General features: G+C 39.2%; 1 protein-coding gene across 12 annotated transcripts in view; it reads left to right on the forward strand.

Annotated features, from left to right (window-relative positions):
- ctnnd1 (catenin (cadherin-associated protein), delta 1) overlaps positions 1-18,717 on the forward strand; it is a 31,990-nt gene that overhangs the window by 7,272 nt on the left and 6,001 nt on the right. For 4 of the 12 annotated variants that reach the window (XM_014018487.1, XM_014018493.1, XM_014018494.1 and 1 more), the window contains exons 2-20: positions 4,298-4,445; positions 7,844-7,918; positions 8,172-8,297; positions 8,432-8,721; positions 8,953-9,043; positions 9,204-9,382; positions 9,505-9,748; positions 9,933-10,004; positions 10,323-10,473; positions 11,552-11,753; positions 13,626-13,743; positions 13,847-14,003; positions 15,581-15,598; positions 15,875-15,940; positions 16,022-16,149; positions 17,398-17,548; positions 17,661-17,856; positions 17,957-18,150; positions 18,269-18,316. In XM_014018487.1, coding sequence (XP_013873941.1) covers positions 4,305-4,445; positions 7,844-7,918; positions 8,172-8,297; positions 8,432-8,721; positions 8,953-9,043; positions 9,204-9,382; positions 9,505-9,748; positions 9,933-10,004; positions 10,323-10,473; positions 11,552-11,753; positions 13,626-13,743; positions 13,847-14,003; positions 15,581-15,598; positions 15,875-15,940; positions 16,022-16,149; positions 17,398-17,548; positions 17,661-17,856; positions 17,957-18,150; positions 18,269-18,316 — 2,647 coding nt within the window. In that variant the 5' untranslated portion in view covers positions 4,298-4,304. Of the gene's footprint in view, positions 1-2,046; positions 2,175-4,297; positions 4,446-7,843; positions 7,919-8,171; positions 8,298-8,431; positions 8,722-8,952; positions 9,044-9,203; positions 9,383-9,504; positions 9,749-9,932; positions 10,005-10,322; positions 10,474-11,551; positions 11,754-13,625; positions 13,744-13,846; positions 14,004-15,580; positions 15,599-15,874; positions 15,941-16,021; positions 16,150-17,397; positions 17,549-17,660; positions 17,857-17,956; positions 18,151-18,268; positions 18,317-18,717 lie in introns of those variants that run through there. The other 8 variants (XM_014018490.1, XM_014018491.1, XM_014018496.1 and 5 more) reach the window with 5 other exon arrangements.

The following is an 18,717-nucleotide window of genomic DNA, read 5'->3' on the forward strand; positions in this document are numbered from 1 at the left end:
CTAATGTTAACTTTTACAGCTATCTATATGAGTAAGTAGCAAGTTAACTCTCTGTTTACCCTTATTTTAGCAGCTAACTAGCAACTTAGCTTACCRAGATGACGGTCCGTCTTCATCAGCCACAACATGCTTCCTTTTCAGGTGCTCGTGCATCGCAGTTCTGCTGCTGTGGAAGGCAAGTTCCACCTTGCAGATATTGCATTGAACACACTTCTCTGTCGTTTTCTTAAAATGATCCCACACTTTTGAGCTCCATTGTCGGGTAGCCATGATCCAAGTCTATCTGTGTGAACGCGTCCGCTCGCGGCCTACCCACTACTACGCATGCGTGTCAAGGACAGAAAGTCAGACGCGGAAGTGGAAGATGCCGCAACAGTTTGGAGAGAAAAACAAAATTAAAGTAAAAAAAAAAAAAAACCGACGCATCGACTATTAAATTAGTTGTCGACTATTTTAATAGTCAACATAATCGTGACTAGTCGACTAATCGTGGCAGCCCTACTTGCTAATACAGATTTGAACTCCTTTTGCCCTCAGAACTGCCATTTACCAAAGATGTTTGATTAGATCGAGATCTGGTGACTGTGCCAATTCTACTCTGACCTCTGACATTAACAAGGCGGGCATTTTTCGCCCACACCAMAGCCGCTCACTGGGTATTTTTCTTTTTTCCGGACCGTTCTTTATAAATACTCAAGATGGTTGTGAAAACCCCAGTAGGTCAGCAGTTTCTAAAATACTCAGACCAGCAGCCGTGCCACGTTCAAAGTCACTTAAATCCCTTTTCTTCCCCATTCTAATTCTAAGTTTGAACTTGAGCAACGTCTAAATGCCCAAATGAGTTTACTGCAATGTCATGTGGCTGATCAGCTGTTTGAGTTAACAAGCACTTAAACAGATATTCATAATAAAGTGTAAACTGAGAGTAACTCCAAGTGATATTCTGCCTTATTTCAATATTTATCTACAGGTCTTGCTCCTTGAAACACATCAGCTTATTTAGTTTAATTTGCTCAGAGTTACAACTCAAAATCTTATTCTGTWAAMATTTCCTGTGCAACAAAGATAACTGAGCTATGTTGTCTACAATAGATGCTTGACCTTGCAGAGATACYGTGAAGTCTGTGTGAATCTGTACGCTCTCTGCAGATACCACGTGGTGCTCATGCTGTGGGCCACTTGGGGGTGGGGTGTAGAGAGGCCCTCGTGGTTTTGTGTCAAGGTAGTGAAGGTGGGACCGGTTGGTTGTGTGCCAAAGCCAACACACACAGCGTCCAAATCTCTGTGTGACCATTCAAATGAGGCTGAATCAGCAGTGTGCTTGTCCAAGCCACAACAGCGTTTTACCACAGCTTCAGTTTAGGGGTGTGTGTGTGTGTGTGTGTGTGTGTACGCAGTCTGGAACAGGATGCCACAATCGCCTGTGACAAAATCACTGAAATAGCATTGATGGCACACAATAATAAGGGCACACAGCAGCACAGACACAGAGTAATGGCTGGAATAAAATGTTTCCACCAAATATTCGAGAAAGTTTTGTTAAACAAAATGGTGTGTGGCTCTGAGTAGAAAGCGGCTTGATAGTGTAATTCCTGAGTTATCCCATTAGCAGATAGGCTCCAGCTTCCTTGCTAATGGTCTTAGAAATGGAGTAATGACTGATCCCCCAGCTCTAAGTGGCAGAAGCCATTTAAAGGTTTCGCAGAGAACTGAACCTTTCACGAGATTGTAAATGGTGGGTCTTCAGTAGCTTTAGAGATTGTGTGATTCTGATAGTTTCTCACAACAAGACTAAGAAAATTTAGCTTTTTTCAGAAAATGTGCTTATCTGTAAAAAAACAAACAAACTCACAAACATCTCAGGGTTTGATACAAAGTTATCTGGTGTTTGGTGTCACTTTGATTTTCCAGGCCTTTTAATGCGAATCGTTTTGGTAGCTCGCTGCTATGTAACTTTATTATTGTTTTGAAATCCTGGAAGAAAACAATGATTTTTAGCCRTTTTTCATCTTGACAAACTGGTAGTTGCCCCCTTTCTCTCTCCAGGATTGTTTGAGAAACAGAAAAGAGCAGCACAAAGAAGGAGTAAAGGACTCCCTTTTTAGGACAACGTTCCAACAGCTGAGACAGGATATGACACGTTAAATCTCACTGTGGAATGTATGACAATGGTGGTACGTGTTTTTGTGCTTCTCGTGTGTGCCTCTGACCACAAATGTCTGTTTTTTTTCTTTTCCCCAGCCAAATGGAAAGAAATCACTCAGTGTTAGCTTCGCTGAAAGTAGCCACAGCTCCGTTCGAGTCTTTGAGGATAAAAGCAGTGTCATATATCCACACTTTATTTAGTCTCTGACCCACATACACAACCACTCATTCTTACACAGATGCAAACACACACTCGGGCTGGCGTTTGTTCTCACTCACTCARTACAGGAGCCTCTGTTCATTCAGAACAACTCGTTTGAGAGGACAGAGAGCAGATATGATGTAGAGTTTGGAGATGACGAGCCACGTTCATGTCATCCAGTTATTAGTCATAAATCATGTCAAACAGAGTTACATATACATTTCCTGTCATAAAAATATTGTTCTGTAGCTGTAAAGGCACCTTATATGTTAGGATCACATTCAGGCTGCCTAAGATCCCAGATGTTTAAGGCTGGTCTGAACAGATGAGGAAGACAGAGTTCAAGATGCTGATGTTAATATTCTTTGACACTTATGTTTTGAAGCAAATTAGAACAAATTGTAGAGACCACTCAGCTCACTGCWAAGCATTCTTTTGTATATTTAACCCACGTCAAATACCTGCTACTATCTGTGACCTACAGTATATTGGCAGTTTGTAAATGTTTTATAGGATCTCTGAGAAAAAGGAATCCGTTTATGATCTTAATTTGGACCGGACTGGCATTCAGTTTTTATCATGCCCCTGTAATTTAGGTTTAGGCCATCTGTGGCATCTGTTCAGGCTGCTTTTCCTCACAAAGGTCCAGAAGAATTTAAGGCTTAGATTCCAGGGAGTGAAGCCAGATAATGGGTTTGGTCAAATTTGCTGAAAAGTTGCCGTTATTGGTCAAAATTTGCAGAGAATTGTTGAGTTCATGTTAAAAGTTGCAATGACAACATGAAAAAAAWAATAATAATTTTTTAAACAGTATATTATTATTTTAATTTTTTTCTGGTCCAGTTTGGTAGCTTGTTTTTATTAAAATGATTATTTACAATATCATGCTAGAAAAGTCCAGTTTCTAAAATACAATTGCATCAGATAGGATTTTTGTAAAAACTCTGTGCCAGTTTCTAATATATGATCTTGTAAACCTTTCAGGACAAAGTTTACTTTATGCTTATTAGTGCTGACTTTCAGGCARTATGGAAGATATTTTATTACTTATTTGTAGAGTTTCACATATCATTTAGCATGCCTAACTTGAATTTCAAAAGGTTTTCTAAATAGGAAGTCGTCTTTATTAAAGTAGTCATACACCTGCGTCATTAGATCACACAATAATGATTTCTGCACACTGTGACAGCACAACATTACAGTTTTAGAGTTTGGTCTAACTCTTCCTAACACCCCCCTCTTTCCCTCTCTGGTCTCACATTCCTCTCCCCGCCTCACTTTCTCACTATTTCACAGCAAAAACAAACAAAAAAGGTGCTAACAAGCTTCACACACTGCTGCTGAAAACATGCTGTTATAACCTCTTGTCATGCATCTCACATTCTAATTTTAATCCTTCTTAACAGCAAGCAAAGAGAGGCACTAAAATGTGATGCTGGTGTTGCTCTCACAGCTGCTTGGCTGGTCCCAAACCCACTTTAATCTGGACTCGACTGTCTTGTTTTAATGAATTGGTAGCGAGCTTTTCTGCTTGTACTTTGTCCTTGCACTGTTCTGTTTTATCTGYACCTGCTTTTATCCCTCTTCTTATTGTTTATCCTCTTTGTGTCAGTTCAGGGTGCTGTTCGACCTCCTAAACATTAAAAAAAAATAGTTTTTTTCTTGTTTAAGCTCTGATTTGTATCTGTGTGTGTATTGGGGTGATTTCCTGTTTTGTGTTAAATCCCGGTGTTGGTTTATTTTCTTCCTGCTCTCTGGTGACCATCCTGTCCTGTCCTGTCCTGTCCTGTGCTCTGCTCTCGCATGTAGAATGGCAGTTTTTTGCCACCACGTTGGCCTTTACTTTAATAAAGTTTTGTTTAATTTTTGAACCCGGTGTTGGTTTATTTTCTTCCTGCTCTCTGGTGACCATCCTGTCCTGTCCTGTCCTGTCCTGTGCTCTGCTCTCAGAGTGTGAATGGAGCAGTGTGCGAGTACGGCCTCCCTGCTGGCCTCGGTGTGGGAGCAGGAGAGGCAGTTTGAGATGCTGAGCCGAGCTCTGGAGGAGGAGCGGAGGTCGTGTGCCGGCACCTTGCCCCGCCCCCTCCCCAACATGCAGGTAACGCCCAGCTAACCACGCCCCTTACCACCAGCAACACCACCACTACCCTCCYCATGCATATTTTTCCATCCAAGTCGGATCCTTAATCTGAGCAAACTCATCCAAAATCATCTTCATCATGGTCTTCTCATTGYTGGCTGGCTGGATGGCAGCAGACCATAATAGGGGTAAACATACCTCCTTTTAAACAGACTGGGCTTGAAATATCTGCATGTATTTGGCTCAAATAAAACTGAAGCACATTTCAGTAAAGCCTTCTTGAGGAGGTAATTTATACCCTTTCTTTTTGCAGCTGATCTCRTACTAGGGTTGGGCGATACGACAAAAAATGTTATGATAATAAGTACGGCTGGGTAAAAAAATCCATTTAATTGATCTTGTATATATTTCATTAAATTTGGGAAAATCGATTCATAGGGCATGAAATCGATTTATCACCATGGCATTTTGTGYGTGATGAAGCCGAAGTGTTTCTATGTTTTGTGTCACTCCTGGCTTGCTGTATTTTTACATCCGGTTGACGTTCAGTGCTAACGTTAGCTTCTGACAACAAGTTATCTGGAGTAAACCAAAGAAACTAAGGAATGACTAACATTACAGCCSACTCTCTGCAGATTTCTCGTACACGATGAGGAAAACAAAGCAGAATTCGAGCCAAAACTACTGTATGTAAACATCTGACTGAAACTATTCTCCCCGGCATGTAGAAATGTGTGAAAGATGAAGTTCTAATCATTTAGTTTAACAATATTATTATTTTTAAACTTTAAGAAATGTCTTGATGAAAGTTAGTAATGAAATGTTGTACTTGTATCATTTTTTCTTTTTTTTTGTTTTATTAAGTTTTATTGAACATACAGTAACATAAGGAACAGAAACATTACAAATATACAATTTTCATATGCTCAACCCTCTCCTGCAACCTTATTCCCATCACTTCTTATTCATCAAAAAAGATATTCTTAATTTCATTTCTTAAAACTGAATGCATCCAACAACACTGTTACAATCTTTTCTGATTTAAAACATATTAAACTTGAGACTGTTTAGTTTCAGGATTAAACTTTTTAATTTACAAGTTTGCCCTTACAGTGCCTGTGACATGCATATCCTTCAAATACAAAAAGTCAAAGAAAAAAGCTTTATATTTATGAAATGTGGCATAAAACAGACAAATTATTCATTTTGTCACATAACTGGCCTATTTTCTTTTTAATTTGGCTTAGACAAAACAAACAGGAAGTGGCATCAAAGAGGATCTCTTTAAGAAATCAAATTCTCTGGTCTTTGCTTATTAAAGCAATATTGTTTGAACTYTGACACTTCATTTATCTCTGATAGTGATTCAAAATCTAAAGAAACATCAGATTCTTCTCTACAATCTATCCATTGTAGTAATGCTCTGTTTACATTCAGACATTCCCCTTTGACATCACTTCCTGTTACTTGACATGTGAATATCTCAACACCTGTTCATCTCAGTGGCATGAAATGTTTTTTGTAATAAGTTATCAGTGTTATCTTTTCAAAAATGCATTCATATTTATTACAAAAATCTGACGTCACAGGAACTTTAAAACCTGTTTATGCTGAAGAGGAAAAGTGAATTTGTATTTTGCAACACAGTTGAACCATTTTCATTMTTTAACAACAATCAAAATCAAATGGTGATTAATCGATTCAGAACCTTATGAATCAAAATTGAATTGATTTAGAGAACTGGCCATGGTACCCAGCCCTAATTTTAAGTGTTCCTGCCTAAATCTATCCCACTACTAAATGAAAAATCCAGTGCTGTTTTGCCTCCAGAAAAAATCTCTAAACTCTCACCATTTTCCTCACTTCAAAAACATGAACACAGATCCCACTGCAGTTTTCTGTAAAAACAGGGAAGGAGAGAAGCCTGGTCTATCGCCCAACCCTAYGCCATGTCTTTACCCATCTTTTCACCTCATCCATGTACTCTGCTCCTCCTTAATAACCGTCCATATCTCGTTCAAACCCATCGTTTTCTTATCAGCGTAACCCTCCACTTCTCAGGCTTAAAAATGCAGCTCGTCGCGTTTGTCCTGACTTGTCTGTGAATGTTTGCATGCACAGCTAAGTCTTGCTTGATGTTTGGTTTGTTGTGTAAACAGTTTTTACCATTGGTTTACTATCAAAGTTATCAAACAGTACAGTTTCTGGATTATGTTTAAATGTGTGAGGACATCCCCGGTGGGGCCGGATCTGGTATTGAAAGTAAAACTTGAGTTAAGAGTCTCACCTTTTCTTTGAGTTTACGACACAGAGTGACTGACATGCAGTGGCTCGTGCTCACTCATTCTTTACCTTTGTCACTGTCATTAGTGTGGCTTAACAACGCAGCACACTTTTTTACCCTCAGGAAACTTTCCCAACACACGGATAATTTATTGTTTTCCTCTGACATTTGTCAGTTTTTCCAAATAGACACCATTTATCAAAAGGATACATCAATTCTAGGTAGCTCCAGTGACTAATACGAGTGCAGGGTTTGTGTTGCAGAGAGAGCAGGTCAGAAATGCATTGTGCTGCTTTGTGTGTGTGTGTTTACTCAGCTCAAAGGTTTCAGCATGCCTCTACCACTCTCCCAAAACAACACAGTCCAATCTGAGTCTGTCCTGACAGGTTCTTACAGGCTTACGTCTATGCTGCAGTTTTTTTTTTTTTCTATGCTCGTGGCCTAATCTGAGCTAAATAATCTGTGCTTTTTGCTTAACCTGCTTCAGTGATGTGGGCTGATTGTCTCTACACCGTTCATTTTAGTCTCCAGCTATCATCAGGTTATGTTTGTTGTCTTTGTCGAGTTAGTATTTAGCAAGTGCCACCAGGCTGCAGACATTTGGGGCAAGGATAGAGCGTCCCTTATGGCAGGAAATGGAAGAGCTCCATTAGAATTCTTGCAGGGGAAATGCTGAAGGTTTTGACTAAAGAGGGAGATTTTTTTTGTTCCTGTATGTTTCCTTGCTCATTTCGTCTGTGACCAATTCATCAAATTTCATTTACTGATTCCATCACAGCTCATTCATAAAAATGTTGGATGAATTCACGCAGTATGGGATTAAAAATGTTCTTTAGCTGCAGTAATTTGAACAAACTTAAGCTCTTGGCTTTCACTGACATTGATGTGTTTGCATCTTGAATTACATCAGCGATGCAAAACATGATAAAAGTTGTGTAAATGTGTCAAACAATTTTGGTAGACATTTACGGCTTTTGCTTTTGTTTCCTTTTTGCTCCTTGTTCAGGATGATTGCAAATGTTCGGTCTTGCAGTCATTGGTTCGGAACATTTGCCAAAGAATACGAATTATTTAATTTTTTTTAAACTAATGAAGTTGGAATCATGACGTGTGGTTTCCTGTCTCCTGACAGAACGGCCGTATTCCTTGTGATGCAGAAATAGAGAGGTTGACATTGAGTGAGGGTTACATCAACGGGACACATCACGTAAGAATCTTTGAGAGATAATTCACTTTGCATATTTTAAATCTGTAATTATAAGTCTGTAATATTCCCTTCCTCAGGTTTGAGGTTGTTTTGAGAACAAGAACAGTGTTTGTTTTACTTTTATGACACAGCAGTTAAATCATCTTATCTGTCCATGTGCCCAGCAACGTCCACACTGATCTGTAACCCATAATCATCTCAATTTGAAATGCAAGAGCTAGAATTGATTTTTAAGTCAATAATGTGTCTGCAGTTCAGGATGGAGCCTGGTCAGATGGTGCAGGAGACATATACGGTGGAGGAGGACCCTCATGAGCTGCCACCTGTTGTCTCAGTGGAGACCAGTGATGATGGGACCACACGGCGCACAGAAACCACGGTAAGCTTGAGCCAAATTGAGTTTAGTTGTTCTTTGTCTAGTTTTGATTTTTAATTTTTACAGAATCTTTCTATGCTGCATGTTTTCTTTTAATTGATTGTTTTCTTGTCTCTCGTTCTTTTTTCTATCTTCAGGTAAAAAAAGTTGTAAAGACCACCACCACTCGAACAGTCATCCCCTCTGTGTCAGACACGCTGTCCATAGACGGTGGAGGGTCACTTGTGGGGGGCTACACCTCTTCACCCATGGACCTGGGCTACAGGCAGGGCCCTGCAGGTGCAGTACCCATGGATTACCCTGCCCGCACCGTACCCCGCAACTACAACTACGCACCTCCGGGGGGATACGATGACTACCGTGCTGCACCTACATCTGATGCGTACACGAGCCTTAGCCGGGGCGCTCGTATGGATGATCGCTACAGGTAATGTTTTGAAACCTGCACTGCTAATCTTGGATTGATGCAGTGTTTCTTAAAGTGTGGGGCGTACCCCCTAAAGGTGGTCCGTGTCACGTTGGTAGGACGTGATCTCCCTTAATTTTATTCTATTTTTTTCAAACTGAACGTTSGTTTCAGTGGCCTAAAAGTTTGAAAAATGCTGTAATAAATGATTTCCTCTTCCTGTTCTCCCTCTCAACACTTCCCTCTCATCAGACCGGTCCATCCAGATGGCTACAGAACTCTGGATCCGAGCTACAGAGCCCCCAGTAGAAACCAGTTGGACCCTTATGCTGCTCAGCCACAGGTATAACAATCATTGCTTCGTTTGCTTGAAGGCATGTTTTTACAGTTTTTTTTTTTTTTGGCTGCCAATCATTCATGTTTAACCGACTTCGATTGTTTTCCTTATACTGTAATTGATATTGTTTGTCACAGTGGCTCATGTATTTTTGTCTCATGTGTAGGTTGGGCGTTCAGAGCTATCCGCCATTCCGAGGTTTGTTCCGGATTCGTACGGTCTGGAGGATGATCAACGCAGCATCGGCTTCGATGAGCCTGACTAYGGCATGGGAAACCCAGTGCACTACAGCACATTGCCTCTGAACCACCATGTCTACACTGGAGGAACCCCGCGCAGGGCTGGGTAAGCATGCTCCCCACATGTGTGTCAACCTTGTTTGAAGTTTGCAAAATAATCTCCACAGTCATTTTATGACTGAATTATATCTGTTTATCAACATCGGTATGCCTTTTCTCCCTTTTCAGGAGTTATGAAGCTCTTTTGGACGGTGCGTCAGACATGTTCTATTATAGCAGAGGGGCACCATTGGCTCAGGGGGAGAGGGGAAGCATGGCTTCTCTGGACGGCACCCTGAGGAAAGGACCCCCACCTGGTGGCTGGCGTGAGCCGGAGCTGCCAGAAGTCATCGCCATGCTCAACTACAGGCTGGACCCCGTCAGGAGCAACGCAGCTGCGTATCTGCAGCATCTCACCTTTAAGAATGACAAAGTAAGACTTTTTGTGTGTAAGCTTTTGTTTTCACATAAACGCTCAGATAGTTCAAGATGCTGGAAATAGTTGAGTTTGATTGCACCTGAGATGATCAGAATGTATTATATATTTAAAAAAAATAAATTCAGACTGATRGGACATTAAAAACCTGACCCAACATTTACATCTGTTCTGTTTTCAGGTGAAGTCTGATGTTCGTCGTCTAAAAGGCATTCCTGCTCTGGTGTCRATGCTCGACAACCCAAACAGAGAGGTCAGTTTATATTTTTTACATTTCTTTTAAGGCTTTTGGTTCACAGTCTGCTGCAGTAGTCATTTTTATGATTGGAAGCATTTAAATATTCTAGATTTTTGTTTTTAAGAAAAACAAGCCTGATTGTTAATATTTGGATTCTGGTCATTAAAAAAACTCCCAAYTCTTGTACAGATTAAATGCATCAGCATCATCATTGTGTCATTCTTTATAGATTTTAACGAGATCCTGATTGTTTTTTTTCATTGCTGTGCTGGTTTATGAGACACTGAGTGATGAGGAATGACTCATAAAGCTGTCGTGGGGTCTCTTTTGTAGGTCCACTTTGCAGCTTGTGGAGCACTAAAGAACATTTCTTATGGCAAAGAGGCAGACAATAAAATAGCCATTAAGAACTGTGATGGAGTTCCTGCCCTGATCCGGCTGCTGAGGAAGATCCACGACCAGGAGCTCACAGACATCATCACAGGTTGGATTAACGTGCAAACACACAAACCACTAATCTGATCTTCAGTCCTGTTTTGATGATTCAAAATATTCATATCAATTCAAAGATGGTCTTGCTTTAAACATAGTAAATATGACGGGCAGCTTTCTGCATTAAGTTTTAGTTTAATATTATTTTAATTTGTACCATTAACTTTCCATCCCTCACCTATGATGATGGGATTAGGTCCTGAATATTTAAATGAGATTACAGATTCAAGCAGCTAAAACAGGTTTAATTTTGACGGACGTCTGGGTTCAGTTTTGGAGAGCRTAACAAATCGCATCAAAGGGAATCAGCTGAGGCAGTTTGGCCACTAGTGTCTCTCTTAAGAGGGATTTTTTTGAGACCCCAGGGCAGACCCAGGACTAACAGGAGGGTCCACATATTCCTTCTGGCCAGAAATAGGAATGTCTGGGTTTCTGTCCCAGACTTTTAGCCTCCATGATCCAACCTTAGATAGACAAATGGAATGTGCGAGTTTATCTGCCTCGGAATAGATCAATGTGATAACAGAACGAGAAAAGGTGAAATTTAGAAATCTACACCTGAAGACAGCTCAACCACTCACCCAGGAATAGTATAATCTTTATTTCCACAAAACCCAACAGAGACTAAAATGCTGGTGCAAGATTGGAAAAACTGGTTTAAGGTTGTCTGCAGAGCTTTTCCAGCTTTTCTGTTTGACCAATTTAAACTTAAAATGAATTCTTCCACATAACAAAGACATAGTTTGGGCCGAGGTGTAAATATAGGATGTATTCTGTAAAGCACTTGTAAAATGTAGTCATTTAAATTGTTTTTTTTTCTCACAGTAAGAAAAGATGAACAGAAACAATGAAATTGTTCATATTTTAATTTACTGTTTTAAAGATATGCTGCAATGTTTTGCTGGTTTTTTTTTTTTTTTGGTCACATAAAATCTTTGAAGCTATCCATCTACCACATAATTTATGCGGTAATATTTGTAATTTTCATTGGTCTATTTTTAAAGGTATACTCAGTGTGGGTGGAACTAGCCTTTGTTCAATTTAAATGTTGAATCCTGTGGTTCTCCCAGGCACGCTGTGGAACCTGTCGTCCCACGATTCTGTAAAAATGGAGATCGTGGACCACGCGCTGCACGCCCTCTCCGACGAGGTCATGGTGCCCCACTCGGGCTGGGAGCAAGGCAGCAACGGGGCAGCTGGTGGCGAAGAAAACCTCAAGCCCAGACATCTTGAGTGGGAGGTGTCGCTCACTAATACGGCAGGCTGCCTGAGGTATGAAGCAAAAAAAAGGAGGAGGAAAGGAGGAGGCAGCAGATATGAGCTGCAAATGATGGATGTATACTGAGGAAAAACAAAGCAGAGGGTTGCCAGAAAGCAGATTGACAGAACAGGACGAGGGCAGAAGGAAGAGTCAACAATTTAACTGAGCTGTAGAGCCGGATGTGTGTAATTGAGTTAGAGATGGACGTAATGGTTGGAATACAAAGATTTAGTGTTTTCAATCAGAATAAACTTCGCTGCTTGAAAAGAAGGRCAACATTTCTCAGTAAAAATCGTTGTGACTCTTATTTATCTCCTGGTTTTGAGCAGTTTTCATTAAAACACTGGGATAAAAATCTAATTAATTATAAACTTTATTGACTACGTTCAATTTATTATAAATTTCAAACAAAAATAGGCACACAGAAGTAGTTTGTAATGTAATTTTAATGAGGATTTTTAAGTAATTTTAAAAAAGAAACCTCAAATAGTATTTGAATATTGAGGTTTTCCAGTAGTTTTCTTAAGTTTTCTTAAATTAACATTTGACGAAGGTATTTTCTGTAAATACTTGCTTTTCTAATGCTTTGCTAACTTTACACTGACACTGTTTGGTTGAAATATTAGGCTTTTATCTAAGAAAAGTTGAACATGAAATGAAGAGGAGATCTGGCACAGTAACTGTGATGAAGATTCAAGAAAAAAAAAGTTTAAAATGAAGGAGTGAACCGAACAGTAGGGCATTGACTCGTACAGTGTAAACAGTTTTTTTTTTCCTGGCTGGTTGGTCTGGTATCTATTCTGTTCAGCCACTCAGTTAATTAGTGTTCATCTRCTTGTGGGAAAGTTTATATAAATAATTTTATCTTGTATACATAGACGTATTGGTGTTTAGAGTTCTGCACATCGTCGGCGTGTATCAACAACTTGCCATCTTTCTGTTAATGAATTGTGTAACACTTGAAAAAAAAACTTTCATAGAGGTAAACAATTTTTCCTAACAGTTGAAACATGATTAATAGTGAAGAGATGTAATTTTGACTGTAGAAAAGATATATAGATATTTTCCAGTCCCTCCAGGAAGTTACTAATAACTTAAATTCAAAGATGGCAGCTAAAGCTAACTTCCTTAACTTTTATTGTACTGTATCAGATGATGATGATGCCTTTATTGTCATTGTACAGAGCACAAAAAAATTACATTTGAGAACACCCAAAAGATGCAATAAGAATTAATTTTTTGTCATTTTTAGGATACTGACCTTCAACATATTTATTTATTTATTTATTTATTTATTTATTTATTTATTTATGCATGCATGCATGCATGCATGCATGCATGCATGCATTGCACAGAGATTAATAATAAAGAACTTATCTTTAAATCCTGAAGCTTCTCTTCCCCCTGAAGGCACATTCCAGTAAATTGCTGTCTTGTAAATATTTTCTTGCTTTGACACCTTAGTGAACTTCCTTAGTGTCGCCCTCTCACCAGTTAAAGTAAACGTGTCCTCATATTGTCTGTATGGGYGTGTCCGTTCCTGGGAAAAACGAGCCAGGTACAAAAGGCCGGTGCTGAATGACCCGAGTTTCTCCTTTGCGTTGCTTAACTCGGTGTCGGATTTCCATCCAGTTCAGTTTTGTCTGAGAGTAAGAGTGAATCAGAGACRCAGAGGTGTAACTTGTTGTGGTCCAACTGTGCCGTCTTTGTAAACTCAGACATGACTGCAGTTTTATTCAAAGAGTAGGGCTGGTTGTTCAAACATTAYTTCCTGTAATGTTGTGTGTTGCAAAAACTGGGGTTGTCTTTTAAAAAATCTTAACTATGTAATTTATTTCTTAATCTGTTTGTGACACGATTTCTTCTTTTCTTTTTATAAAAAGAAATGTAAGTTCAGAGCGAAGTGAAGCCAGGAGGAAGATGAGGGAGTGCACAGGATTGGTGGACTCTGTCATGTACATTGTTCAGTCCCAGATTAACTGTAAGGATATGAACAATAAGGTATTTTAAGTTAATTTTCTAAGTGTTAAGTATAAATATTTAAAAAACAGCTTGTGATGTACTAAGTTTATATTCTTCGCCTGTTTTTCTTTCATGCCTGCAGCTGACGGAGAACTGCGTCTGTCTGCTGAGGAATTTGTCTTATCACTTGCATCGTGAAATACCCGGACATGAGCGCTACTTTGAGGCCACGCCCGTCAGTCATGGCCCCGCCTCCTCCAGCCAGAAGGGCGGCTGCTTCAGCTCTCGCAAGGGCAAAGGTCAGTGTTGCAGAGCGGGACGTGTAGCGTATTTGTTCATTCAGTTTCAGGAGCGTTCGGAGGGACATCGCTGACGGCATATTCTCACTCGACTGATACTTACACACACACACACACACATACACACACACACACACTTGTGCAAACAAAACCACTCTCTGCCACAGGAATTTCAACAATCTCCTCTCARAAGATGCCTATCCACTGTTAGCTGTCGTCAGTGTTTCACTTAGCGTATTTATATTTATTTTTCATGATGGATAATATCAAGAGTACTTAAAGATTTTAAAAATGTTCTGTAGAAGTTTGTTTTTAATAGTTTTATTTTTTTTTAGCTAGGACATAAAGCTGGGTAAAAGAATAACCTGAAACTTTGTTTGCCCAGAGAGCAGCAGCGTGTCCTTTGACAAATAAATCCTCCAGAGTTTTTACTATAAATCTTTCATTGACATTTACATTTTGAAGGCAGAGGTGCCTCATCGTAGCCAGGATATTTTTCTTTACTGGAAACTTTTTTTATTAGTGAAATGAAATATATGACCCATCACATCGAAACGAAGATTAAGTCTATAAGTTGTATGTGARGAAACAGGCAGACATAGTGTATTAAATAAAAATCTAGCAAAAATTACATTTTGTCAAAATATAACAAATGTGTTATCAATGTATCATTTGAATGAAATGTCTGAAATATTATCCTATATAATTTTTTTTGAAGCATTTTTTGAGCAGTAGCAACCAAAAGCCCGATTTTGAGGAAAAACGCCTTAAATTGTTGAGATTTTCTCTGTGAGCTATCAAAGCTTTTGTTTCTTTTCAGCTGGAAAATCTCAATATTCAAATACTATTTGAGGTTTCTTTTTTAAAATTACATAAAAATCCTCATTAAAATTACATAGAATTAGGATTTAGACCAAATATTTATGCATTATTGTAACCAACAAGACAAATTAAAAAATATCTCTGGATCTACTAATGATATCAGGATGATCTAAGGATGAAAATATAGATTTTAAAGCCAAGAATCTGAAAACATGATTAGGTCATTTTGACCAAATTTGACTKAATTTTCATTTCAATGTGATGGATCACATTTAATAACATCTCAGTACTTGCAAAATGCAAATGCCAGCATCTCCCTTGACTGCAACTGTTGGTGGCAAACCTTTTTCTCACAATTTTGAAACCCTGTGAGGTCCTAAAAGGGGACAACGTTGTGCTTTTTTTGATTTTTTTTCGACATTGTTTTATACGTCTCCCTCTCTCTTGTGCGTTGCTAATAACTTCATGGTATCAAAAGGTGATAATATGAAATAAAATAAGCAGGTGTTCAGTTCCCCTTGCTTTAATTTGTCTTTTTATATCTGCTATGTCACCTGTTTCTGTTTGGTGGCCGTGGTGTCATTGGGATCTAAGCAGATGGTCTCTGGCTGCTTTCCCTTTTTTTTCCTTCCTTTTTTTAACTTAAATGCTTGACCTTTCCCTTGTTCTGCGACTTTCTTTTCCCTCCTCATCCCATCTTTTTGTCTTCTCTCTTTTTTTTCCATTTTTCTCTCCACTGCCCGGCCCGGCTACAGATGAGTGGTTTTCCAAAGGTAAGCCTCTGTGTAACGTCACTTTGCTTCTCTCTGCCTGCTCTCGTCGTAGAGGAGCTGTAGTCAGTAGGCTGACCTAACATTGATGACGTGGAGTAATAAACTCTAACATGCACCTTTATCACTGTGAATGACTTTTATAATAATCTGTAAAGAACTTGCATTTTAGTAATTTTTTTGTGAGCGTGCATGTGTAGCTAAACTAGTTTAGGTGTAGTTATCGTGAATATGTCCCATTTTTAAACAGTGCATTTTTGTGACTTTGTTTTCTTTTAGGGCCAAGAGATGAGAGCGCAGCTAACGAACCAATGGATATTCCAAAGAGGACATCTCCTGCTTCAGGTAAACATCGATTCCRCTGAGAAACATCTTTATTTATCTTTTCTTTTCCATCAACAACTCCTGCMCTCATCTCTCCTGTAGGTTATGAGCTGCTGTTTCAGCCAGAAGTGGTCCACATCTACAAATCACTGCTGATGGAGTCCCAGAATCCCACCGTGCTGGAAGCTTCAGCCGGAGCTATTCAGAACCTGTGTGCTGGGCAGTGGACTGTAAGAACCAACTCTGTTTCATATAATAATAAGAATGTTTCCTCTAATGTTTCTATACAAGTAGAAAAAGTTTTCAATGTGGGTTTTATTGACTACATTTAACAAAAGGACCAGTGGTGGGCAGCACTAATATAAATATTAGTTGCACTAACTCAATTATTTAGGTCCCCTAATTCTAAAGCACTAACGCACTAAAAAATTTAGCAAAAGCTAATTCTAAAGCACTAATATAACCCAGTTGAGACATGGAACTTTCTTCAGAGTCAACATGAGACAATATTTACTGTGTGCAGAATGTTGTCACTTAGTTCCCTTGACGAGCCAAATGGGAGTCACCTGTAAAGGTCTATAAAGTACTTGGAAAAATAACTAAGTAAAAGTAAAATTACATGAACAGAAAATGACTTTGGTAAAAACAAATTTCACTGATGAGAAAACTACCGTACTCAAGTAAAAGTCATAAAACTGTTCACAAAAACTGGGAAAGTAAAAGTACTTTTACACACTCTAAGAAATGAACTGTTGAATTTACTGAACCAAACTGGCTCCACTAAACCAGGTTGAGTAAATTGAGTGATATATGTATATTATTTGCTCAGTTTACTCAGCTAGGCTGAGTTGACTTGACTTTGTTGAATAAATTCAACACTTCATTTTTTAGAGCAGAAACATCTTTCATGATGAGTTCAAACAGATTTAATTTTATAACAAATAACTAGGTGTTAAATCTTAAAGTAAAGAAGTAAAAGTATCATTTTTAGTTTTACAATGTAACGAAATAAAACAAAAGTAGCTATTTAAAAAAATAATTTGTAAAATTACAAATCCTCAAAAAACTACTTAAATACTGTAACGAAGTAAATGTATTTAGTTACTATAAACCTCTGGTCACCTGAAGGCCACATTTGGCCTGCAGGCCTTGAGTTTGACACGTGACCTTGTAGATACAGACATATGAGCAACATGTTTGACAGCTTTCACCCTCAACTGTGAACAATAATGATCACTAACRTTGATCCAAGATCCAACAAGTCCTCAGTTAGTGGTTTTACATTTAGTAAGTGCTAATCCACTAATGAATTTAAAATAATAGCTAATAGCTAGTAATAGCTAAAGCACTAAGCAGGAAATTAGTTCCCCTAATAGTGCTTTAGGGGAACCGTGCCCACCACTGAAAATAACTGAAGTTTGATGTTGAAGTCTTGAAGTTCAACTCCAGATTTAATGAAACTACTGTTTTGGGCTCAGTATGGACGCTACATTCGTACCATGATGCGCAAGGACAAGGGTCTGGCTGTAGTGGCCGAGCTTCTGGGCCACAGCAACGACCGAGTAATCCGAGCCATGTCTGGAGCTCTTCGCAACCTCGCCATAGATCCTGTCAACAGGGAACTACTAGGTGAGCCTTTAATTGAAAAAAAAAAAAGAACATTTAATTTAAAGTGTCGGGAATCATTGTGGTGTTTTGTGTCGGGACTTCATGTTTTAATGCTTGCTCCCTGTGTTGTCAGGTCAAAATGCAATACCTCCTCTTGTAGCCAACCTGCCTAGTAGTGGTCAGAATCAGCCGTCAAAACCGGTGTCGGAGGAGACCGTGGTKTCCATCCTGAGCACCCTCCACGAGGTGCTGGGCTCCAGTGTYGAATCAGCCAAAATCCTCAGGTCCAGTCAAGGAATCGAGAGACTAGTGCTCATCAATAAGGACGGGTAATCCAGATTAACAGAACTAAAGATTTTGGAGTTTAGTTTCTGCTTATGTTAAGTCTTTTACATTTTTTTAATTTTCTTTTTCTTTGGGGAAAACCAGTCGGCACTCTGACCGAGAAGTACGCGGAGCCGGTCTGATTCTGCAGAAAGTCTGGGGCTACAAAGAGCTCCGTCGCACTTTGGAGAARGACGGCTGGAAGAAGACCGACTTCATGATCAACCCGAATCCTTCTGGCAACAACACCAGAGYGAATGGAGAGGCCGAGGAAAGCTCTGTTCCACTCATAGACAAAGGTCTGGGAATGCTCTGTTTCAGTAACACGTTGGACTTTTTTTTCTATTAATATTTGGAACATATTTGGAGATGATCTGAGAAATGTATGTCCACTGTTTTTGTTTGTTGGATTCACAGGGGGCAGAAATGACGGAGAATCAATTCCAATGAACGATATGGGACCAGGCAAGTCTGAAAGTGCAACACGCATGTCTGATCAAATATAAGAAATGAAACGGATTGAAATGTATGGATTAGGGGTGTCCCGATACCAGTTTTTTCAAGACTGAGTACTAGTACGAGTACTTCAGTTTGGGTACTCRCCGATACCGATACCAAGTAGCGGGGTTAGGGTGGATTATCTGTTCAACTTGTTGAATATTAAACAGAATGAAAATGAAATGCAATTATCATGCAAAAATTGATGGGTAAATATTATGTTTGACAATAAAAAGGTAGTGCAAACTCTGGTTCACACTGCAGGCAAATCCCAAATCCGATTTTTTTGACCCATCTGACTCATATCTGATTTTTTTATGACAGTCTGAACGAGACAAATCCGATTTTTTTCTAATCCGACCCAGGCT

The sequence above is a fragment of the Austrofundulus limnaeus genome, unplaced genomic scaffold (genome assembly GCF_001266775.1).
Source record: "Austrofundulus limnaeus strain Quisiro unplaced genomic scaffold, Austrofundulus_limnaeus-1.0 Scaffold194, whole genome shotgun sequence".
Classification (NCBI taxonomy): domain Eukaryota; kingdom Metazoa; phylum Chordata; class Actinopteri; order Cyprinodontiformes; family Rivulidae; genus Austrofundulus; species Austrofundulus limnaeus.